We start from the raw sequence: 21397 nt of genomic DNA on the forward strand, positions 1-21397 counted from the left end.
GAGGTTTCTTAATGTTTTTCCCCATTAAAGATTTTTTTAGTGTTTTGTCTGCTGTGGCGGTCAAAAGAAAGGTGTCAATGCCATACAGACAAAGCCCTTCAAGACAAATGTGTGGTCTGTGATATGGGCAATATAAATAAGAGGGAATTTAATTGAATGGAATTCAATTGAATATAGAAATGCCCTACAATGCTTTAGAATAGTATGTTGATCATGGCAATAGTCTGTGCAGAATTATGAGGAAAAAAAACATGAAGTATGCCCAAAAACTGAAAAAAGTGCTTTAATAGCACATTGATCATGGTAATAGCATAGTATGTTCAAAAATAAAGAAAGCACCATATTAAAGTATGTCCAAAAATAAAAAAATAAAAACACCATAGCATGTCAAAAAATGTTGTAGTTTGTCCAAAAAAATCCTTAAAACGCTTTGTCATGGTAATAGTATGTTCAAAAATATATGCACTATGGTATGTCAAAATGCCAAAACAATGCAATATAGTTTGTCAAAAAATAAATTAAAAACATCATAGTATGTCCATATGTTTTCAATGGACTGCAATAGGTGATAAAGATTTTTCAACATACTGACTCAGCATTCACACAATGAAGTTCTAACCAACATTGTGAGTATTATAGACCTACATAAGCCTGCTGTATCCACCAAGTAGCTTGAGGTCCTGTGATGTCTACACTCCCTCTACTGGGCTGTTACAACAATGCATGACTGTTGCACTGTCACAATCCAGGTAAAGAAAATAAGTGCTGTCCAAAGTCATTATACATATTATTCAATAAATATTTAAGAAGCCAGTTAGAGCCAGAAGTTTTTTTCTTCAAAAAAGACAATTTATTCATCCTTTAACACATCATAAAAGTATTCATATATTTTTCTAAAAATCCTATCCACAATTCCAAACTCATCACTTGCTAACCTCAGTACAGCTTCAGTGCAGATAAAAATATACATAGAAAATATTTAAGAATTCACCATTTAAATGCAGGTTTAGTATACATTTTTTAAAACATTTTTTGACAAGGATACGCTAAATTAAACGACCATAGCATTGCTTTGAGAAAACTAAAGCAAATTATTAAAACAACAAATGTCAAAGGGAGATAATAAAGTTAAGGAAAAGGTAAAACAAAACGTGTTGCTCTTTGTAAGTTAACTGAGAAAAGCAAGAGCTCCATGGGGTATAACAAACAAGCTGATCAAGTACAACTGCAATGAGTGGGCTGGGGAATTCTGCAGCTGAACAGCTCTGGCTCTCTGGGGGACTCGAAGAAGGTGATGGAGCTTCCTCCTTGGAGTGAAGTGTCCACACTATGTCCCAATCCTGATGAGGAAGAGCTGCAGTGGGAGGAAAGTGAATGGAGGGGTCAATCGAGCATTAGATGCCATTTTTTAAAATGTTCTATCCACGCTCGTACCTTTCACAGTCAGAGTCACAGGAGGCCTTGTCCTCCAAACCGCTGATGTATCCGCTGCTGGAACGCTGTATGGCTTCAGCCACTGTGTACTTGGTCTTGCCAAGAGCACACCTCTCCATCCTTTTGATGCTGAGGTCTGACTGGAGGAACAGATGGAGTCGACTGTCCGATAACAACAACGGGTTATGAAGAACTCTAGAGAAGGAATATAAATGGCACAGGGTCAACCAGTTGACAGGTGAAAACAATGCTACCATTTGACTGCTGCCATTGCTTGAGCTATACAGCAACTCACCTTTCTAAAAACTCCTGAAAGCCCTTCATCCTCTGTGAGACCTGATGTGTGTTCCTCAGACTGAAGAAGGGGTTCCAAGACGGCAACTTGGGAAGCTCCCTGGACAGAGAACAACATGAAAGACAATTCATTTAGAGAAAGCTCACTGGGTGCTTAATAAAAATGGTAACAATGGAATTCCGTTGATTTTTAAAGAGTAAGCCAAAATATGTCAACAAATTAGGTGAATTTGAGGTACAAACTTACATCATGAGAGCATTCTGTTCCAGACACTGACGCAGCCAGACAAATTCACTGTAACGCCGCCTTACACAGGAAGTCTTCTTTCGAAAGCACATACTGTTGGTCTGAAAAGGAGAGACAAAATGAGCACACAGAAAAAAAATGTTCATGACTTCAAAGGGACAAACCACAAAAAGATAAAACAGTTGAAAAGAGGCAAAGACAAAGTCTTTATCTTGTCCTCTATACGAGGTGTCGGAGCCAAGGGGCCTATTGTATTATAATCTGCCCATACTCTTATCACAAAGTCAAAATTACCTAAAAAAATAAAAATTCTCCCAAGTGGCACCTACTTGTAAACAGATTTCATAGTCGACGTGTGTGTGCCAGAGGTCATCTCTATGAAACCTTGGATCCTGAACACAGATGCTGACAAACTCCTACAAAATTTTAAATTAGGGTTCCATTACATGACAAGCAGTTGTAAATATTGAAGTGTTTTTAAATGAAAATATTACAAGCAGTGTGAAGGAGCACATTTGACCACTTACAGTTTTTGACAGATTCTCCAGCATTTTATCCATACTGTATATAACAACCTGTCAGAGACAGAAAATAATAAGTCAGTTGCATTGAAAGTGATCTTCTCCAAGTTATTTAAGTGCAAATTGCCTGTGAGAGCAGAGAAAAAGAAAAAGTTGTTACATTTTCACAAGAAATGAAGTAGAACACAGTTAAAAGTTTAACAGTAATAAAAAGTCCAGCAGCTAAAGTGCTTTGTTTTTAAGGCCAAATCTGTTTCGGAAAGAAGCCAGGCAGGCGATTCAATTCTTAAAGGACTCAATCATGCAAACATCTGAAGCTGATGTAGCATGAAGGGGAACAAAGGGCAAGGAAGGAGGATTTAGCTTGAGAGGGGTGGATCTAAATCGTAAGAACCTTAATATGGAAATGCACAAAAACAGTTTGAAAACAACAAGAAAACATTTCCGCCACAAAACAGGCAAAAATACAGTCCAAGCCATTCCCATTCACTGAGTAACTATCGCTATTAATAATATTATGAAAGTTTGCAATTAAGATGCATGATTTAAAGCAAAGTAAAATTGCTGAAGCACGATTATATTTTTAGAAAAGTGGCTGCTTGGGTGTTCAAACGTGGCATGTTAAAGAGCTCACAGCGTTGCCTTGTGACAGGCAAATCTAAAGGAGTCATAAGGCATCCTTACTCCACTGTCATTCTGCAAATCACATGAAATCATATGTTGCTATAGACAGATCTACTATACACTTAATAAAGGGGTCGGCAAACTTAACTTGGTAAAAGCAAAAGAATAAATGTCAGAATGGAGCCACAAAACTTTACAGTCAAGATAAATCAGCCTGCCTATAAACAGTACTAATAGATCATACAAAGCATTTGTTAATATGATTTTGTCAGAATGCAAAGTGAGGACCTAAGTGCAAATGTGAGGCTGACATCGAAGAAATATCTCAGGAGATTTGGAATCAAAAGCTTGCCTATATTTCATATCCTTGATATCAGACACCAGTTTCCTCCACTAGTGAACGAGTGTAAGCCAAAATACTCACTAGTTACCTGGTCACAGCGTCTTTTGACTTAACTAGTTAACTAGCTGAAGAAAATGTGTGTAAGGCATGTTGCTCTCCTGGCTGGAGGAACTACAACTAATTAACTAGTGGCTGCATGTTGTAGCTTACATGTCAACTAGTCAAGGCAAATGCTGACTAGTTAGGGTCTATTCTGGCCTTACTAGTGAATTAGTGAGGCTTAAAGTAACTAACCAATAACTAATACAGGCCAAGATGCCCACTAGTTGGTGATGTTTGGGCCTTACTAGTTTATCACTTTCTAGCTTACTAGTTAACTAGTTGGGGTCTTTTTAGACATCACTGGTCAACTAGTAAAGTAAAAAAACAAAACACTGACTGGTTAATTATTGAGCATTTTGGCTTAAACTAATGATAAATGAAAATTGAAATGTAAATAACCACAGCATGACTACTTCTTAAGGAAATCAATAAATTCCACACCATCTTATCAGGTCACCTGCGGTCAATGGGCTGTGTGTGTGTGTGTGTGTGTGTGTGTGTGTGTGTGTGTGTGTGTGTGAGAAATCTCGATTACCAACTTCCATTTTTTCCTGCCACTATAGGTTACATAATAGGATTACATTAGTTTGGCCTGTAAAATGCATTAAGTTGGTGCACTAAAGCACTGACCTTTGACCAAAAGCAGTGTCATTTATGCCAATAAAGTCATGATCCAGGATGTTATGGCTGGACTGAAACAAGGCATTACCATCTCCATGCAAGACATAGTCTAACATATGTTGTGGTAATTGCATTTCTTAGATTTAAAAATAAACTAAACAGCAAATGAGTAGATACCGAGCCACGTAAACTGATAATATTCGAAATAAAATATATGTACACAAACGATTAGTAGTTTAATTGTCACTAGATTAAGGTAATGAAGATCTAGCGGTTTCACTGCCTTTGGGAGAGAAAAAAAACGCTTTTGTACAAACTATAATACATTTCTGCAAAAAAAAGCAAAACTTTGTGGCGTTATTTCAGTTGTTGTCTGAGCCTACCTTTCCCCGTCTTCACTTCCCAAGCAGTAATCCGGTGGTTGTGAACAAACAGCAGCAGCTCAGTGGCGTTGCTCGAGGCTCAGCACTGCCGTACTGAACTACTGCGAACACGAGCTGCTATTTCAAACTGTGCGACCTTTGACTTGATGCTTATTCACGTGTTGTCAGGACCTTAAAGCCATATCTTATAGATACTATACAAAATAAAATGTCGTAAAAACAATAAATTCAGATATGTTTTTTTAACTAATCCACATCGAGAAACAAAGATATCAATTTGAGAGTTAGCTGTGACCTGAACGCGCACCTGTCCCTGATTCAGCGGGTGGGATCAGTTTAAATGGTATCAGCTGGTGGGAGGAGACGAGCTGGCGGTGATGCAGGCCCAGTGGAAAGTAACAGGACGGCTGGACGACAGATAATACCGATCAAATCTAGAGTGGAGCTCAGATAATACATTTAGCACCGATTCTATTGTTATACTAATCAGAAATATTGTATTTTTGTTTCTTTTTCACATTGCCAATTTAGGCAACATGATCAAACCTAATAAGTGTTTAACTTCTTGGAGGTGGATGTTATATTGCTTAGGCTACTTTATATAAGTCCTTCATAAAAAACTAAACGTACAAAAGTATCAAAAATAAAAGCACTTGTTATGCAGAATGGGCCCACTCAGATGTGTGTGCGTGTGTGTGCGTGTATATATATATATATATATATATATATATATATATATATATTAGTACAATATTTACCTCAAAATGTCAATCCAAATTACATATGTGTGCAGTAAAAAAAATATGAGAAATACTTTACATTGTATATTAATTAAAATCAGAAGTTGGGAGTTTTAGCAACCCAAAGGTAGTTTACATCCAAAATATACATTATAGTCTGATTTCTTTAAGTCTCAATATTTTTAAATTATAAGACTGTCAGGTAGTAGACAGTGTGAACAAGACTTTCAAAATAGGGGTATGCACTTAAGACAATTTAAAAACTAACTGAACAAATAAATATGAACAATTCAGGTAGCTACTTGCAGACTTAAGTTTTGTTGTCTGAGACTCGTGGCTACTGTCCTCATTGTGTATTATGTATTTTATGTTAAATTCATAATTTTTCTTACTAACACAAGATCTTGTGCTTTTTAACCCTATCGTACCCATACTGTTCAATTTTCCATTTAATGACATCCACAAGAATGATATTCCCATCCAACAATGAAGACAAGAGGAAGTGATGATACAGTCAATGACATCTCTTTGCTGCCCATGACCAATAACTGTAGAGTGTATTAAAATAATGTGGCTCAGGTCATCCACAACAGTATCTAAATTATCCTTGCTGATTTTGTTGACAGCAGATAGGCAAAGTAAGCACGCCCACCACTGCAACACACCATAGCATAATATAGCAGCAACAGCTTATTTAGGGATATTCTATTATTACTGTGGTTCATCTAAAGGGAAACTACACCCAACATACACCCATCAAAATTCATACACATTATACCTATGGTCTCAGATTGTCCAAAAAGTATTAGTATGCACGAAAAAAATGTCTCAATTTTTAAAATGAGTGCTAAAACTCATAGTGATGTCATCAAGGATAACTGCTAAAGTATCTCAGTACTTGTCTAGGGAACAGTGCAACACTTGATACCTAATGACATAATAAAAAAAAAAGAAACTAAGTTGCAGCTCATTTTGAGAGAGAGTGGCTCATGTTCAAATATTGGATTGAACTTTCCCCAACCATGGCCACATAGGCCACATTTTCCTGCAATTACAGTTTTAAAAATAAAATGGTACATAATAAAGTATTAAAAGAGTTCTTACCAAAGTTCACAGAAGTATATTCCAAAACCCTGTGCAGCCCAGGACTGGCAGATACCACAGCTAGTGGGGTGTGGCCTTAAATATACCTCAGGAAAAAGTGTTGAAAGGAGGCCATTCTGCTCATTTGCATAAAAAGGTCCCTTTATCTTTGGTGAAGTCAGCACAACTCACTTTCAAACTGTCACGATTAGCTATTGATTGAGTTGGTTTATTGGTTTGAAGTGTCTAGATAATCTAATTGTCTGGTTATGGCGTATTAGGTGCTGAATAACACATGCTGACACAGGGAAGTGCTCCATTATTTGAACTATAGACAACCGTCATGTCCTGTATGCACAGAACGACAGATAACAACCTTTTTTCTTCTTTCTTTTTTTTTTTTAAATAAAAGATGTATCATATTAGTTTTATCTTACATTAATATACCATATTTAACACAATCATGTGGCTATGCAGCAACATGATAAAAACCCAATTATATTTTCCAAAAATGCACCATTAGAAGTGCTTGTTTATTGGCAGACTCTTGTTTTTATTGTAGTGTAGTGTGTTGTAAACTGGTAATTGATTGCCTGAAATTAGCATACAAAGGATGACTGTTCAGTACTGATTGGAGGCTTGATTTAATCAAGATATTTCTCATGTTTTATTTGTTTAAACCCTTCACTCTTTTCCTTTAGTATGACAGATGTACAGAAGCCTGCTGTTTGCATTCCTCTATCTCAGTATTTCTTTGTTTACACGGCAGAACATTGTGATGTCACAGAGAAGCTGACATTTGACCTTAGATATAAAATTTCCAAAAACTTAATTCTTCATCCATTTAGACATTTATGTTTTTTTCATAATTACCAGATTAAGTCTTGAGTCAAGGCGAAAAATGTATGGCTGTGGCTCTGTTGGTAGAGCTTTCGTCCAGTAAGCGGAAGGTTGGTGGTTCGATCCCCGACCATGGCAGCTACATGTCGAAGTATCCTTAAGCAAGATATTGAACCCCGAATTGCTCCCGATGCTGTGTTCATTGGTGTGTGAATGAATTCCCAATGGTTGCAGGTGTAGCCTCGGCCACCAGTATAAATGTGTGTGTGAATGGGTGAATGAGCGTAATGTGTAAAGTGCTTTGGATAAAAGCGTTATATAAGTGCACCCCATTTACCATTTACATGTTGACCTTGAACTCAGGCCTCCTAAATCCGATTCCTTGCGTCAAAGTGGACTTTGTGTACCAAATATGAAAAAATTCCCTTAAGGCGTTCCCGAGATATCTTGTTCACTACATAGGGACTGATGGACAACATAAAAAACAGAATGCCTCAGGCCACACCTGTCACTGCTGTTGAGACATAAAAAATACTTTTTTGCCACTGTACTTGTAGGTCTGCCTTCATGTGGGAATTTAAAATTGTTTCTTGATAGCAACTATTAGCAGGTTCTTTACCGCAGGAAGAATGTAACAGATTTTTCTCTATCAATTATTTTTTGGGGGATGTCATCATGAGGGATTTTCCCTACAGAAACCCAAACCTCTTGTGAGTTACCTTAGAAACCTCATCTACACTAATGCACAAAGTTCCAAAGTCCATCTCCCATGCCCTAATGCGAGTCATGAGACTGTTCTCCACAACGCTGCTGTGGCAGCCATGCCACCTGGCGACGTGGCGAAAGAGACCCATCAACGCTGAACTCAGCTGTTTGATAGAGACAGTACTGAGCTTTAGTATAAGATGGTTTCTCCCGGATTGGCAGGGGTTAAAGGATTTACTGAGTAAAACATAGCAATGCCACAATGGAAAAAAATAGTCACAAGAATAAAGGTTGTACTTTTAAAATTGCGCAAGTTAAAAGTAAAAGACTTGTACAAATAACTACTTAAGTCTGTGCAGCAGTACTCCATGTGAGGAAAAGTTCTTACTATTCACATGTGCAGATTGGCCTAAGATTCAGGGAGATAAGGAGTAATAGGACATATTCAAGACAACTGTCTTACATGTACATAATGCCTTTGCAGTATTAATAATACACTAACAAAGTATGATCCTTTCCTTTGTATTTATACTGTCAGTCATTGAGTTCACACCACAGTGATGAATATGACTCAGCCTGCAAGACTGAAGCAGCATTATGTTAGACCTTAGACTCTGACTGGTTATGTGCAGGGAATGATTGGCAAAAAACTAAAACTTACATGTAGGAGGTCAAAAATGTAAAACTTTGTAGGGGTCAGCTGAACATTGCCCTTGTCTACGACAGTATGACAAACATTTTGAAATTTTGCCTTTTTTTGCTGGCACCAAAGCAAGGATTTTAATTTGGATGTACACATGTAACCCTGTACATTGACCAGTGTAGTGCAAGAATGGCCCAAAATAAAGTTAACAGTACATAAATCCAGTTCCAAACACTACTACCAAAATGTAAGCTCCAATTGGACCAAAACTAAAATGAAGTAAAATTCTTAATACACATTTCCTTGGACCAAAAAATGTAAACAGTGAGATTTGGTCACATAAAACCTTTATTAGAACTTCAAATAATATTTACAGACAAGAGTATACAAAATGCACTTTTAGAACAAAACATTAGCACTAACTGTGGAAAAACGAACCAAACGAATCAGCATTTCACATGAGATTGAGATACAAGAGGTTACCATAACAGACCAAAGTAGCCATTTAGAAATTACAAAAATTTATCAGATAAGAATATGGGCTGTGATGGGTCCTATGTAAGAATATGCGTTCTAAACTGCCATCACATCAATTAATATGATACCGGAAGACTTCATTGTACAGCACAACACCACCACCTACTCCCTTACAAACGGTTCAGCTGATATGTACAATAACATAACTCTCCTTGACAGCCTATCAAAGCAAAAACATCAAAGCAAAAACATCTTTGAAAATAATGATGGCTAAAAGCAAAAGGCAAGCCAGAGGAGAAAATTCAGTCCTGAGGAAAAGGGTGTTACGTGGTGCAAGCGATTGCAGGGACCAGACAACTATTATTGAGCCTCATCCTCTGGACAGGAATGCCATGTCAGTCTCTCCTCGTAGAAGGAAATAACCACCTGAGGGCAGCGAGTGTTGGCCTCACGGGCTGGAACCAAATCTGCTTCATCCGAATCTTTCCTAAAGACAAAAGGAAAAGGGGGAGAAAGGATTACAGGAACTGTGGAGCTTTGCTGCCGACAAATCCATTATTTTTCATGTCAGGTTAAAAGCTACTTAACCTGGGGGGGAAACACTGCTACAACAGTAGTACCTGGCTGAATATACATCCTATGTATCACTAGATATATAGATATATAAACACAGCCAGAGTATCAAGTAAAGATGGATTTACAGATGGGAATATTAAATGTTTCAAGTACCAAAAGGATTCAAGTTTGAGCTGTGTGCACACAAAAGACAATTTCTTTCTGTACTCACCATTTCATCAAGAACATCAACTCCCCGCTACTGTCTGTTGCACCAATTATCCGTTCTGGGTCGAGGTTCCTCGCAAAGCCACGTGGTTTCTCAGGCTATAAGTGATAATAAAAATTGCTTTAAAAAAAATCTAACAGTAAAGGTTTGCATATGACATCTTGAAATTATCCTTGTGTAAAGGATTCCCACAATTAAATTCTGTCATCTCAAGTAAAAAGTAGGCTGGAGAAGCATGTAAAACCTTTTGTGAACTTACTTCTTTCTTCTTGGCTTCTGTCTCTGGCTCATCTGTTGATGCCTTTCTTTTAACAGGAGCAGGCTTCTCTGTAACGTTCTTCTGTGCTTCCAAAAATGCTGAAATCAGTTCTGGACAATCCAGGTTCTCCTCTGGCTCCCAGGTATTGTCGGCCCTTAATGAGCAGAAAGAGTGTCACCATTTGCACCGTCACACTGATTTCCATACAGACGGAAAGAACATAGCCAACTAGCTTCTATGCAGATTAGCAGCTTTTTCATGCAACTAAAAAAAACTACAGACAAAAGCATAGCACAACCCCATACCAGGGAAGCACTTCCAGCTCAGCGGGGGGCAGGTGTCCCAGGAAACTCACTCTGTAAATCCTTTCCACTTGAGGAAGAATTCTACTTTTCCATTGACAATACGCTGGTCGAGTACTTTTTCCACAACAAATTCCTCAGGCTCTTCCTGCGTGTCCATTGCATCCTTCTTTGTACTCTTGGGGTTCTGTTTCTTGCCCATGTTTTGCTGTAAAAAAACAAAACAAAAAAAAAACAAAAAAAAAAAACGAGGAAGCTTGTGAGAACTTAAATTGCTTAATGTTGTTGAAATATCATTTCAACAATTCTCATGAATGTGCAGTATGTTATTGCTCTAATTCCTATTCATTTGAGTGAGATCAACATGCCCCATATTAGCCACAGAGAAAGGGGCGGCAATCTAAGTCGCCACAAAACTTGTTTTATTATAACTAGTGCTCAAAAGTGTACATGAACACGACAATGCTTTCACATAAAGGCCATCATAATGCCAAATTGCATCGACTTAGCCAATAGGTGTCGTGCAAAAAATATTCAAAGTTAGACAAATCACAAATAACGTTATGCAGATTAGCCTATATGCTAACTGTAGCTGAAAAAACTTAGACACTGGTGGTAAAGACAATCCCCCCTTAACTTTAATGTGCCATCTACACGGCAACGTTGATAAAGATAAGTGGTGTGAGGAAACAACATGAGTTAGTGGTGTTACATTACCATTTTGAATGAGCAAATGAAGGTTGAATGCCAGGCTCAACAACATAAAAACGTTCCAGGCCCGAGGATGAAACAAATTCCTGAAATAGTCACTTCTAGTCTTAGTTATTCGAGTTGTTAGACGACACTAACGCTACTTGATCCAAAAATTACTGTAACGTTATATTGTGGGATACGTGAGCATACACTAACAATGCAAATCACGTACGCAGGTTAAAATAGTAGAGCTAGCTTGCTAACATTAGCTAACATTGTTGGGCTGATGTTACGGCTCACTTTCTGCACAAGCTACGTATCCAGCTACGACGTCCAACTTGCAAAAGGAAGCTAACGTTATTGTAAGCTAGTTTGGATCGATCGATTAAAAATACGCTAGGTGTTGCATCATGCAGCGTTTAAAATGAATTTCTTCTGCATACGCACCCGTAAAACAACAGGAACTGCTCTAGTGATGCCTCCTTACCACGCGGTCAGCCTTCGCTTTATCTGTTGTCTGCAGCGCTGCAAGAACTGCAGGGCAGCCGGCGCCAAAAGCTAGTGGCAGGTTTCCTACGGAAGCCCAGAAGGAAACCGCGCTTCGCTCTTTACCTTTGTGCCTCGTGCTTTTGCCTTTTCTTTCTTGGCTTGAAAGGAAGTTGGCATCCAGGCACAATGGGTGCATTGTCGCCATCTATTGCCTCGGAATGCGGAACTGCGCTGTTTCTTGACAGGTTAAATAATGTTATTTTAAGACTAGGAATCCCACTTTCCTGAGATCTTCTTGCATAATCTTACCTTTCATGTTCTTGCCTAATAATGAACAACTGCACAACAGACTCCTTAACCTGACAATGGTCACGTAAAGCAACTGGTTCTCTATTATTTATTTTGACCTATCCATGCCCTAAATCAGGGATGGGCAACTGGTGGCCCGGGGCCCTCATACAACTACATGCATTTGTGCATGAAATCTTAAAAGTGCAGCCTAAAAATGCACAAAATGACTTCTTGCAATTAATGTTGCTCTGCTGTTCTTGCACTGAAAAAAATAAGAAATCACAGTGGTTATTTTTAATTTGCTTCAAACCTTTTGTATTCCTATTTATACAGTTATACATGCATTTGAGCAAGAAATATGTTAAGTTACTGCACTGTAAACATATTGAAAATTGCAGTTTCATCATATCTGGTAAAGTGCACGGACCTATATGTGGCCCTGTGGTAGTGTCAATGAAAAATTGTGGCCCCCTCCAGCATTTAAGTTGTCCATCCCCGCCCTAAATGTTGGATTTACTTTATGTAAATTGAAAAATAAATATTTAAGTCTTGCACTGCTTTATTCCAAAATATAAACAGAACATCATATTATGTTTAAGTTAAGTTTAATATTTCAAAATGTGTCTGATTATAAAATGGGGCTGTTTTTAAGCAGACATGGCATCACATAAAACCTAAATTTCAGGCAGTTTCAAGCAATTTAATTAAAATAAAATGTTTTCAAGGATTTCCAGCACCTGTAGAAAGCCTCTCTGGAATATGATATTAAGTTTTAGCCCTCCGGCCTTCAAAAGGCTGTGATACAAGGGAGTTAATCGAGGCTGCAAGGTCTGAACCCACTGAAGTGTTCAGATTACATATTTTTTTTCAGCTTATCTCCCTGTAAGAGTGATTTAAGGGCATTCTTCTATCAATACTGGTTATTAAAAGAGGGGGAGCTATACTCCTAAAACAGTGACAGAGGAATGAGACAGAATGTTTTATCTTTTTTTTTTTTTTTAATCAGAAAGAACAATGTCTGCAAGAGCATTTCAAACTCCCTAAGCAAAAATCATACTATCAACAGTCAACAATCACCATGCAATCCAAAACATCTGGCCCCAGCAACAAAGGAAAAACAGCCTGAAATTTATACAAACAGAAAAGTAAACTCTTGGTCAAACCAGAAAATTAAATACAAATTTGTGAGGGGCTAGGAAAAAAAAATACTTCATGAGTTACACTATTACTTTATGCATTTCTCCATTTAACTCACTCACACAGCTGACTGTATAAAGATGTGTTCCCATGAATAAGATGGCAACTTTTACTAAATACTTATTTCAACTCTCAGATAATCTCAAATATATAAAAAGCAACATCCAAACATCATTCAATCCTATTAAATAGAGTTGGTGATTGTATTTTTTCTTTTCTTTTTTTTCACAAATGGGATGGTTCAGGCCCATTTAGGCCCATTTAAAAAATGATGAAGAATTTGTAGTTAGCGAGTGCATTTAAGTTCCCCTAAATGTTTTTTTTTTGCCAAAACCTATAACATAAATAAACTAAGGTGTGAGGTAGAATATAATCCTGCCAAAATGCGTAAGTACTTGAAATGAAAGGGGTAAGCAAAGCTGTGCTCAAAATAAGATATTCAGTATTAATGTAAAACAGAAAATGGTAACCTCTTAAAAACATTTTTGTTATGATAATGTGCATCCGCAGATCATGTGCACACACAACAACCAAAACACTTATCCAATGCAAATAAGGCCTTGTAAGTTTAATCATTGGTATATTGTATGTCATCAAGACATAAGGAAAACATTTCAGTACAAATTTCTACTGAACAGTACATGCCCTCAGGTATCTAAAACAAATCTGTAAACTTTAGATAGGCATTCTCCCAATATTCCCACCACTTTGAGATAAACTTACCAAACTTACCATTAGGAAAAAAAAAAAAGACACTGCCCATGACAGTCTCATGATGCATATAAGCATTTCAGGAACCTCAGAAACTTTAATAAATACAATCTTCAACCTCCTCCTTATACTGAATAGGCATACATTGAGAGGTACGATTACATGGAAACAAACAAACAAACAGAATCCTCCTCTGAGACCTCTATCCAGTAAGTGTCACACTGCTGCTTGCCCATGTTGACTTTAGACGTGTCTGGTTGTCTACGTTTGTTCGTAAAAACGGTGACTTTAACGTTAACAGGCACAAAGAGAGACTGCTAGCATCGCCAGCAGCTTAGCTGATCCCTTAAACTGCCCTGAGTGCCTTGTCCATCTTCAGTAAGCAAAACATGTCCAGTGTGTAAGCTACATTTTTTCCCCAGGAGAAATTTTATTTACAGAGAATTTTTATTTATATATCCGTGTTCTGAGTTTGTTTTTTGCCGATTTAGGCTCCCAACAGCGGTGAATCCACACACACTTTTGCAAAAAGAGGAGATCCCAAAACCAGAGTCAGGCAAGTAAGTTCAGAAATATCCAAAAACCTAAAGCTCAAGTCTCAGCTGCCAGTACTGCATCATTGCTTTTTCTCTTTCTTCCTTTTGTCTGTTTTGTTGCCTGTTGATGATGAGACAGCAGGCCGTCTTACGGGCTGAACTACAACCCTCCCGTTAGCCCCGCACTGCAGGGTGAATCTCTCCGGGTTCAGGGGCCTCCCTGAATCATCCCTCAGCCGGGACAGGACGTCTCTGGTCAGCTGCTTTATCTGCTGGCCCACAGCACCCATTGTCTTGGCTGTAAGCTGCTTCTCCCTCAGTAGCCTGTTTCTCTGAGCGTGCAACCTTTCCACCTCCTGCTGCAGCCCTGTGATGGCGTCTAGCTTGCGCTTCCGGCAGTTTTGCGCCGCCAGCTTGTTCTTCCCCCGCCTGCGGATGTCTCTCAGGAGGGTCACCTGTTCAGGGGAGAAGCCATGGCCGTCGAGGACCTCCAGGAACTCCTCCACTGGCATGTTGACAATCTGCAGGACAGAGAACGGGATGCACATAGCGCGGGCGCGCATCTCATCACGACTCAGATCCCTCTCCTCAAGCTTCGGCCCGTCATCGTCGCTGAGAGGCTCCTCTTTGATGCCTTTGTGGGGAAGTGTTACTGATGGCTGGTTGAAGAAAGCAGGAGATGAGTAGCTGTGGTCGTGCCACACATTCTCACTCAGATCAATCGGTGACCACGTTGTGTTGTAGTCCAGGATGCCTTTTGAATTGACTGAATCCACCTCACTGCTGTAGCCTGTTGCTCCACACTCATCTTCACAGTATGAACTGGATGATGAGGACATCTCAGATGAGCCTGGATGAGTGGGGAATTAATCATTGTATTAGTATATATAAAAGAGGTGTAAGAAAATATTGATACACTTGAGCATTGCATTTGTGACTTGTGACAATTCTCAAAAACACTGTTTCGATGTTTAAATTATAGTTAAGATTCTAATTAGACAGATTGCACACAAAATAGTTCCATGATGTTGAAAACTAGCCAGGATTGCTAAACTGGCACATTAACCAAAATGTCTAAAATTGTAATTGTAGATATAAAAAACGGACTCAAATGCAGATCACGGTTGCATAAAAACAACTTTTTTCTCAAATTTTATGCATGTGGTGATGGTTCTTTTCATTTTCCTAAAATTCGATTTTCTTAAAATCACAATATCTCGCAATATATTGAATTGTAACCTCAAATCACGATACATATTGTATCACCAGATTCTTGCTAATACACACCCCTAATGTATAACGTTTCATAGCTTCACAGGCCATTGTGTGACACACAAGACATTTGAGTATTTGTAGGGATGTGGACCAACCTGGGGAAACTGGACCTCCAGAGCTGCTCTCCAAAGAGAGACCGGAGTCCGAGTCCAAGTCCAAGTCTTCAAGGACCTGTGGGTCAATGCTCTCAAGAGAGCCCATCAGCTGGGTGTCCAGTCCCTCCAAACCCAGCTGATTGATCTGGTCAAACACTGCCTCATCCAGACAGCCACCCAGAGCACTGTTGGATCCAGTTAAGTTACATACTGAAGCAAAGGGGAGAGCAGCCAGGCCCACTGCCATCCCCGGTGATGCGTCTGAGTGTGAAGACCCTGTGGACTCCAGTCGGAAGAGGGTTCTTTGTTGTTGGGCGACTGGCCTGGTCTCAACTCTTTCAGTCGCCACACCAAATGCTCCAGCGCTGTTAACCATAGCATCATGCAAACTAACATCCTGGCTGATAGCGCTGGTGATGTCTGTGTCAGTAACAAGGGAGTCCAAGTCCTACACATGGGGCATACATTTGAGCTTAATATTAGTCTGAAGAACTTCCACAACATGTAGATCATCACAGGAGGTGGCATCTCTCTTCGTATATAATGATGCTTCCTAGATTATGCATCTGAATTTTGTTTGTGACATGGATATTAAGCTTCATGTAAAATTAATTTCCAAGTGTCTAATGAGCATGAGAGGACAACTTACATCAAGGTCAGACAGAGAGAGTAAATTGCTCCAGTGCTGGTCAATATCAAGGGTGGGAGGATGGTTGCGTGCTGGATCAGACAGTGCAGTGATGCCTTCAAGAAGACTCTGAAATAGGCAAAAAAAAAAAATCTGTTTCATTCATTCTTTCATTCAACCTGTATTTATTTACTTCTCAGGAATACAGTGATGCCAAGATTACATTATCCCATGGCCTAGAGGTTAGAGATTCGAGCTTGTAACCGGATGGTTGCTGGTTAGAATCCCAGGACAGACAGGCAAAGTGCTGATGTGACCTTGAGCAAGGCACCTAACCCCCCACTGCTACCCAGGCGCAAAAATGTGCTGCCCACTGCTAATAGCATGGTGTGTTCGCTGGTGTGTAAAGGATGGCTTAAATGCAGAGGACAAATTCACTGTTCGCTGTTTCAGATCTTTCAAATCTTAATCTCAATCTAACAAGAGAAGCAACCGAAAAAAAATAAAAAAGGTGTAAACATTAGAGGTCGACCGATATATCTGCCGGCCTATATATCGGGCCGATATTTGTATTTTTTACTTGTATCGGCATCGGCCGAAACGTGCGTGCGTTCGCCGATCAATTAGCCCATTATACTGAGCAAACACCAGGCAAGGCTCAGTGCAACATTGCTGGTGAGCTGCTGCTGATACCGGAAAAAAGAAAAACACATGAAATATGTGGACTCATCTTAGGCGCCACCACCTCGAGGCCTATAACAACATACACATTGTTTGCTATCAAACTGTTGATATGTATTGTTAAAAATGTTTCTTTTTTTGTTTAAATTGAGACTTGTGTAACATTTTTTTATCATTGTGTAATTTTTATCATGTAAATGGAGGGAGAAAAGGCAATATCGGCTTCAAGAATCGGCCCAAAAAAAATTGGCAGCACATATCGGGGATCGGTTAAGACTGATGGCAAAATAATCGGGATTGTTATCGGCCTTAAAAAACCCATATCGGTCGACCACTAGTAAACATAAAAAAAAAAAAAAAAGTAGAATGTAAGCTAGATAAACAAATAAACAAGCCACATTTAAAAACAACTCAAAATTAAAACAATAACATGAAAAAACATTCAGATCAACAGCATAACACAGATTAAGTTATTTGAAGATGCTGAAATGTAACACAAAAAGAAGAAAAACTGTTGATAATGCAGAATTATACACCTAAATATGCTAGCTGAATAGATTTTTAGGAAAAGGAACTGAAATACAAAGTGTTTCCCTATGAGACATGCAGTAATTATTGTGTTTCAACATCCCTAATTGTACATGGTGTAACCAAAACAGCACTGTCATCAAATTGGTGCAGTTAGAATGATGAAGTCACATGGGAACGTGAATTTCTGGTTTAAAATAAGTACAATGTAATTTTCAACGCTACTACATGACTGTTAATGTTACACAAGCGTGACACGCGTATTGTGACTAACCCTGTAGTGTGTGCTCATCAAACCAGTATGGCTACGTTTCAATAATCTGGAACTATTCCAAACACTGATGCAATGTGCAACATTTTCACATTCACAACAACAAATGAAGGCAACAGTGACAATCCTGGTCATACCTCTTGTTCCAGTGTGGAACTGTGAGCCAGCTGAGTGAGTGGGACAGGTTCTTCCTCCTCTTTAACTTTAGCATCATCTTCCTGGTAGGGCAAAGAAAGTCAGATGGAGAGAAGAAATGATGGGCGATCAGGAGTTAGATGATCGGAGAGAGGGAAAAGAGAAAAACAGTCAATTTGTTAGTTGGCATTCAGTGACCTTAATAAGAACAGTTACATTTATGGTTTGTGATCCCCGATCCAGCTACCATAGAGATTAATTGGATATATAATATGGAAACAAACTGTTCTGACAGAGATTTTTTTATATGTGGTTGTTGTTCCCCTGGAGGGAACAGAGAGCAGCAACAGACTTATTGAGTCTTAACTATTTTCATCATCCCATCAACAGTGGTCAGGGCCTTTTGCGATGCATGTCAGAAATGCGTTAGCAGCTGTACTAGTGTATGAAAGTGGGGCTTAGGATTTCTTAATATACCAACAGTCAGACTAATTACTCTCAGAGATGACCCAGCCCTGTTAGATGTTGGAAGGCACTCCCAATACACTGAGAGCAGCATTTAATGTGGGCCACCAGCTGCCTACCACAGACACAATGTTCTTGATATATCTACACACATACAAAAAAATATTTTCCATACCCAAGTGATAACAGGGGGTGGATTTTCACCCATTTCAAAAGGAGAAAGACTGCTGAGTAAGTTTTAACGTTAATGCTAGAGGCAAAAATATGAGTGTTCGTTACATCAGCCCAGATCTGCCTGAGCTTGTTGATTTCTACAGGAGTTGCTTTTCCAGCTTCAAAAGGCCCAGTTAATGTAGATAGTTAGTGATCGTTACTTTAAAATATATCGCAGCAGTAGTCCTCTCCTTTGAAACACTGTATTTCTAAAAACCACAAAATCTTACCCTATGAACAGTTAAACCAATACTTGTTTAACAAGAGTGGGTAAAGAATAAAAGATGTGTACACATCACGTTATCCATGTGAACAAGAACCCTTGGAGGGGGGCAGTGTTCAAGTATGGACCACCGCTTTTGTGTAAGCAAACAGGGTGTGGGTCTAAGCCTCACTTCTCCACCTCTCAAGGCCCACAGCTGGCGGTTGAGACTGAAGAAAGGGGATATAGTTACACAATTGGCGACATCAACTGCCCCCAGGACATAACATCCACTAAGCAGCTGTTTCTACCCTGAGCTAGAAAGACTGGATCACTGGCAGTGAATATAAAGGCCTGGGTGTGATTACAGTCTTAAAAACATAATGGCAGTCATAGATTACACATGGCAGTTAACAACATGGAATATGAAACACCATATGTTCAACTGGTTATTATTGGTCCATATTTTAATGGTTTTTAACAATTACAAGTTAATAAACCTCTTGGCAGATAGTAGTTTTGCAGCTGAATGGTGGCCCAATACACTGGGCTGATTTGTGAAGTTCATTCTACTTGTCTGAGTGTTCAGACATGGATTAATGTCGCATAGTGAGGGGTGACAGGTGCAACAGACGCTTAACTGAATACTTGTGATGCTGTACAACCATATGACTGTCTTGTTAAAAGCTTGCACTGATAAGTTACTTGGTCTAAACCAGACCAGTTAAGTATTGATAAAACTGAGTTACCAAATTGTCATAATGCAAGACCCCTAATCTACCTAGGCAACAACTTAAATCAATAAATTGCAGTTTATTGCAAGCACTACGGAAGAGAATCCAGATTTCCTGCTTTTCAAAGAGGTTACCACAATGTGCTTCCTTGTTTCCTGGTGCATCGGTTACATCATAACATAATAAGTTGTTGGGTTGACAACCATTATTGTATAACATGGGTGAGTGCTGCCTGTTAGCTAGTGATAGCATTGGCTTTTCGGTTAAGCATTGAGGAAGTTTAAACTCTTGTCCACCCAAATACTTTAGCTTAACAAACACGCTTTATGGCCATATAGCTTAGTTAGCATTAAAGTATATTCAACCGTGGGTTGCATTTATCACACACACACGCACACACTTGCCTCTTTAAGAAACCCGCAGGATCCCGTGCTACAAGGCCTTTGTCCGAGTTCAGGGGTTGTTTGGCACACCTCTCGGCCACTGTCAGGCAGGTGTTCACTGTCATCCCTGACTTCGTCCCCGGGGCTTTCTAACCCAGAGCTGGTATCAGTGTTGTTGCTGGTTGAAGGCCCACAGTCAGCCTTGTCAGTGGCAGACACTTGGTGCACCAGCCATGCGTTCAACTGTGTGGGGAACCGCGGTGAGCCAAGGGTCCTCACCTCGTCTAGTAGCCGGCGACTTGCAAAGAAATAGTCCAACTCGGGACATTTTGGGTGCACACTGTATCCGTCTAGAGTGTCTCTCAAATTATGAAAGGGTGTCTGGGTGTAGGCTGAACTAGGACCCAAGTTAATCTCTATCAGAGGCGAATAATAGCCGCTTAAGTAGCTGTCGATGTCCAGACGAACTCCAATCAAACTCAGTAAGATCGTTAACTGAATCAGGCCTTCTGACAAGTATTTTTTCGCGATTTGCATTTTCTAAATACTTTTAGAGCAGCAGATAATTGCGAAATACTGACCCCACAGTTCCTCTTTCCCGAGTGGACAAAGGGAAAAGCCTAACAAAAGAGCACGCCTTCCCCTGTCAGACAAAGAGGACCGTCTGTACCGGCGAAATCCTTAGATAGCTATGCTAGCTGTTAGCCGGTAACTTAGCTATCAGCTTTGATAACTGCTTAATGGGAACCTCTTGGCGCAAACATAGCGGAAACGTTGCGTTTCAGTTATTCGTCGGATACACCGCGCTATAAAACCTCCCTGACTTTGCTAATCAAACTGAAAATGAAACATGTGAAAAGCTAAATGCTGTCACCGGAGTGTGCTGCTACTGGGGAAACTTCGTTTCACGATTTGCATAGCTCATGCTGATTGGACCGCAGTGCTCGCCGCAACAGCTTGTTATTGGACGATAAGAATGTCCGTTGTTATTTTGACCAATGAGCGTACGGGACAGTTCTTTACTACCGCCAGTCCCCTCCCTTTTAGAACAACACACAATATATACAGAAATAATAACAGAAAGCAAACTGATATCACATAGAAATACATATAAATTATAGTTCTTTGTAGCCACTATTCCTCGCAGTTATTTGATCCAAAGGGTTTCTGAGTAACATGGACAAGCTGTAGTTCCGGGATGTTTGTGCTACTGACCTGCATTTGTGTCATGTGTTGCCTACTGGTAAGAAGCTGAATTACAATTTGAACTTGTTCAACTATATTTAACTCCCCTAACAAAGGGTAAGCCAACGGCTGAATACTGGCGTCTGAAAAACATCTTACCCACTGGACATCTAAAACAAACCAGCTCATACTTTATGTATGATCATTGGTGTGTACACAGCATACATATACTCCAGTAGGCTATTTTCCAGATTACATTTTCACAAAAAACAACAACAATCCA

The 21397-nt window shown here is 39.3% G+C and overlaps 3 protein-coding genes across 5 annotated transcripts; all 3 read right to left on the bottom strand.

Moving 5' to 3' along the window:
* Positions 1 to 827: 827 nt before the first annotated feature.
* On the bottom strand, positions 828 to 4855 carry snx10a (sorting nexin 10a). The gene is made up of 7 exons (XM_059350011.1): positions 4570 to 4855; positions 2503 to 2550; positions 2305 to 2391; positions 1976 to 2076; positions 1730 to 1828; positions 1435 to 1629; positions 828 to 1354 (listed from the first exon to the last, which is right to left on the bottom strand). The coding sequence occupies exons 2-7, from the start codon at positions 2533 to 2535 to the stop codon at positions 1216 to 1218; spliced, it is 654 nt and encodes a 217-aa protein (XP_059205994.1). The 5' UTR covers positions 2536 to 2550; positions 4570 to 4855; the 3' UTR covers positions 828 to 1215.
* Positions 4856 to 8910: 4055 nt separating this feature from the next.
* On the bottom strand, positions 8911 to 11680 carry cbx3a (chromobox homolog 3a (HP1 gamma homolog, Drosophila)). Of its 2 annotated transcripts, none has more exons than XM_059350737.1 (5): positions 11543 to 11680; positions 10456 to 10610; positions 10101 to 10254; positions 9845 to 9939; positions 8911 to 9544 (listed from the first exon to the last, which is right to left on the bottom strand). In XM_059350737.1, exons 2-5 carry the CDS (start codon positions 10602 to 10604, stop codon positions 9418 to 9420), a joined length of 525 nt encoding a protein of 174 aa, XP_059206720.1. In that variant the 5' UTR covers positions 10605 to 10610; positions 11543 to 11680; the 3' UTR covers positions 8911 to 9417. The 2 variants fall into 2 exon arrangements, with proteins under 2 accessions (XP_059206720.1, XP_059206719.1); XM_059350736.1 differs by lacking the exon at positions 11543 to 11680 and adding an exon at positions 11120 to 11465.
* A 1386-nt stretch (positions 11681 to 13066) lies between these two features.
* Positions 13067 to 20834, bottom strand: nfe2l3 (nfe2 like bZIP transcription factor 3). Of its 2 annotated transcripts, none has more exons than XM_059350438.1 (5): positions 19947 to 20834; positions 17935 to 18011; positions 16339 to 16446; positions 15690 to 16137; positions 13067 to 15169 (listed from the first exon to the last, which is right to left on the bottom strand). In XM_059350438.1, the coding sequence occupies exons 1-5, from the start codon at positions 20464 to 20466 to the stop codon at positions 14400 to 14402; spliced, it is 1923 nt and encodes a 640-aa protein (XP_059206421.1). In that variant the 5' UTR covers positions 20467 to 20834; the 3' UTR covers positions 13067 to 14399. The 2 variants fall into 2 exon arrangements, with proteins under 2 accessions (XP_059206421.1, XP_059206420.1); XM_059350437.1 differs by having other exon boundaries at positions 17935 to 18015; positions 19951 to 20830.
* Between the last annotated feature and the right edge of the window lie 563 nt (positions 20835 to 21397).

The sequence above is a fragment of the Centropristis striata genome, chromosome 14, assembly GCF_030273125.1.
Source record: "Centropristis striata isolate RG_2023a ecotype Rhode Island chromosome 14, C.striata_1.0, whole genome shotgun sequence".
Classification (NCBI taxonomy): domain Eukaryota; kingdom Metazoa; phylum Chordata; class Actinopteri; order Perciformes; family Serranidae; genus Centropristis; species Centropristis striata.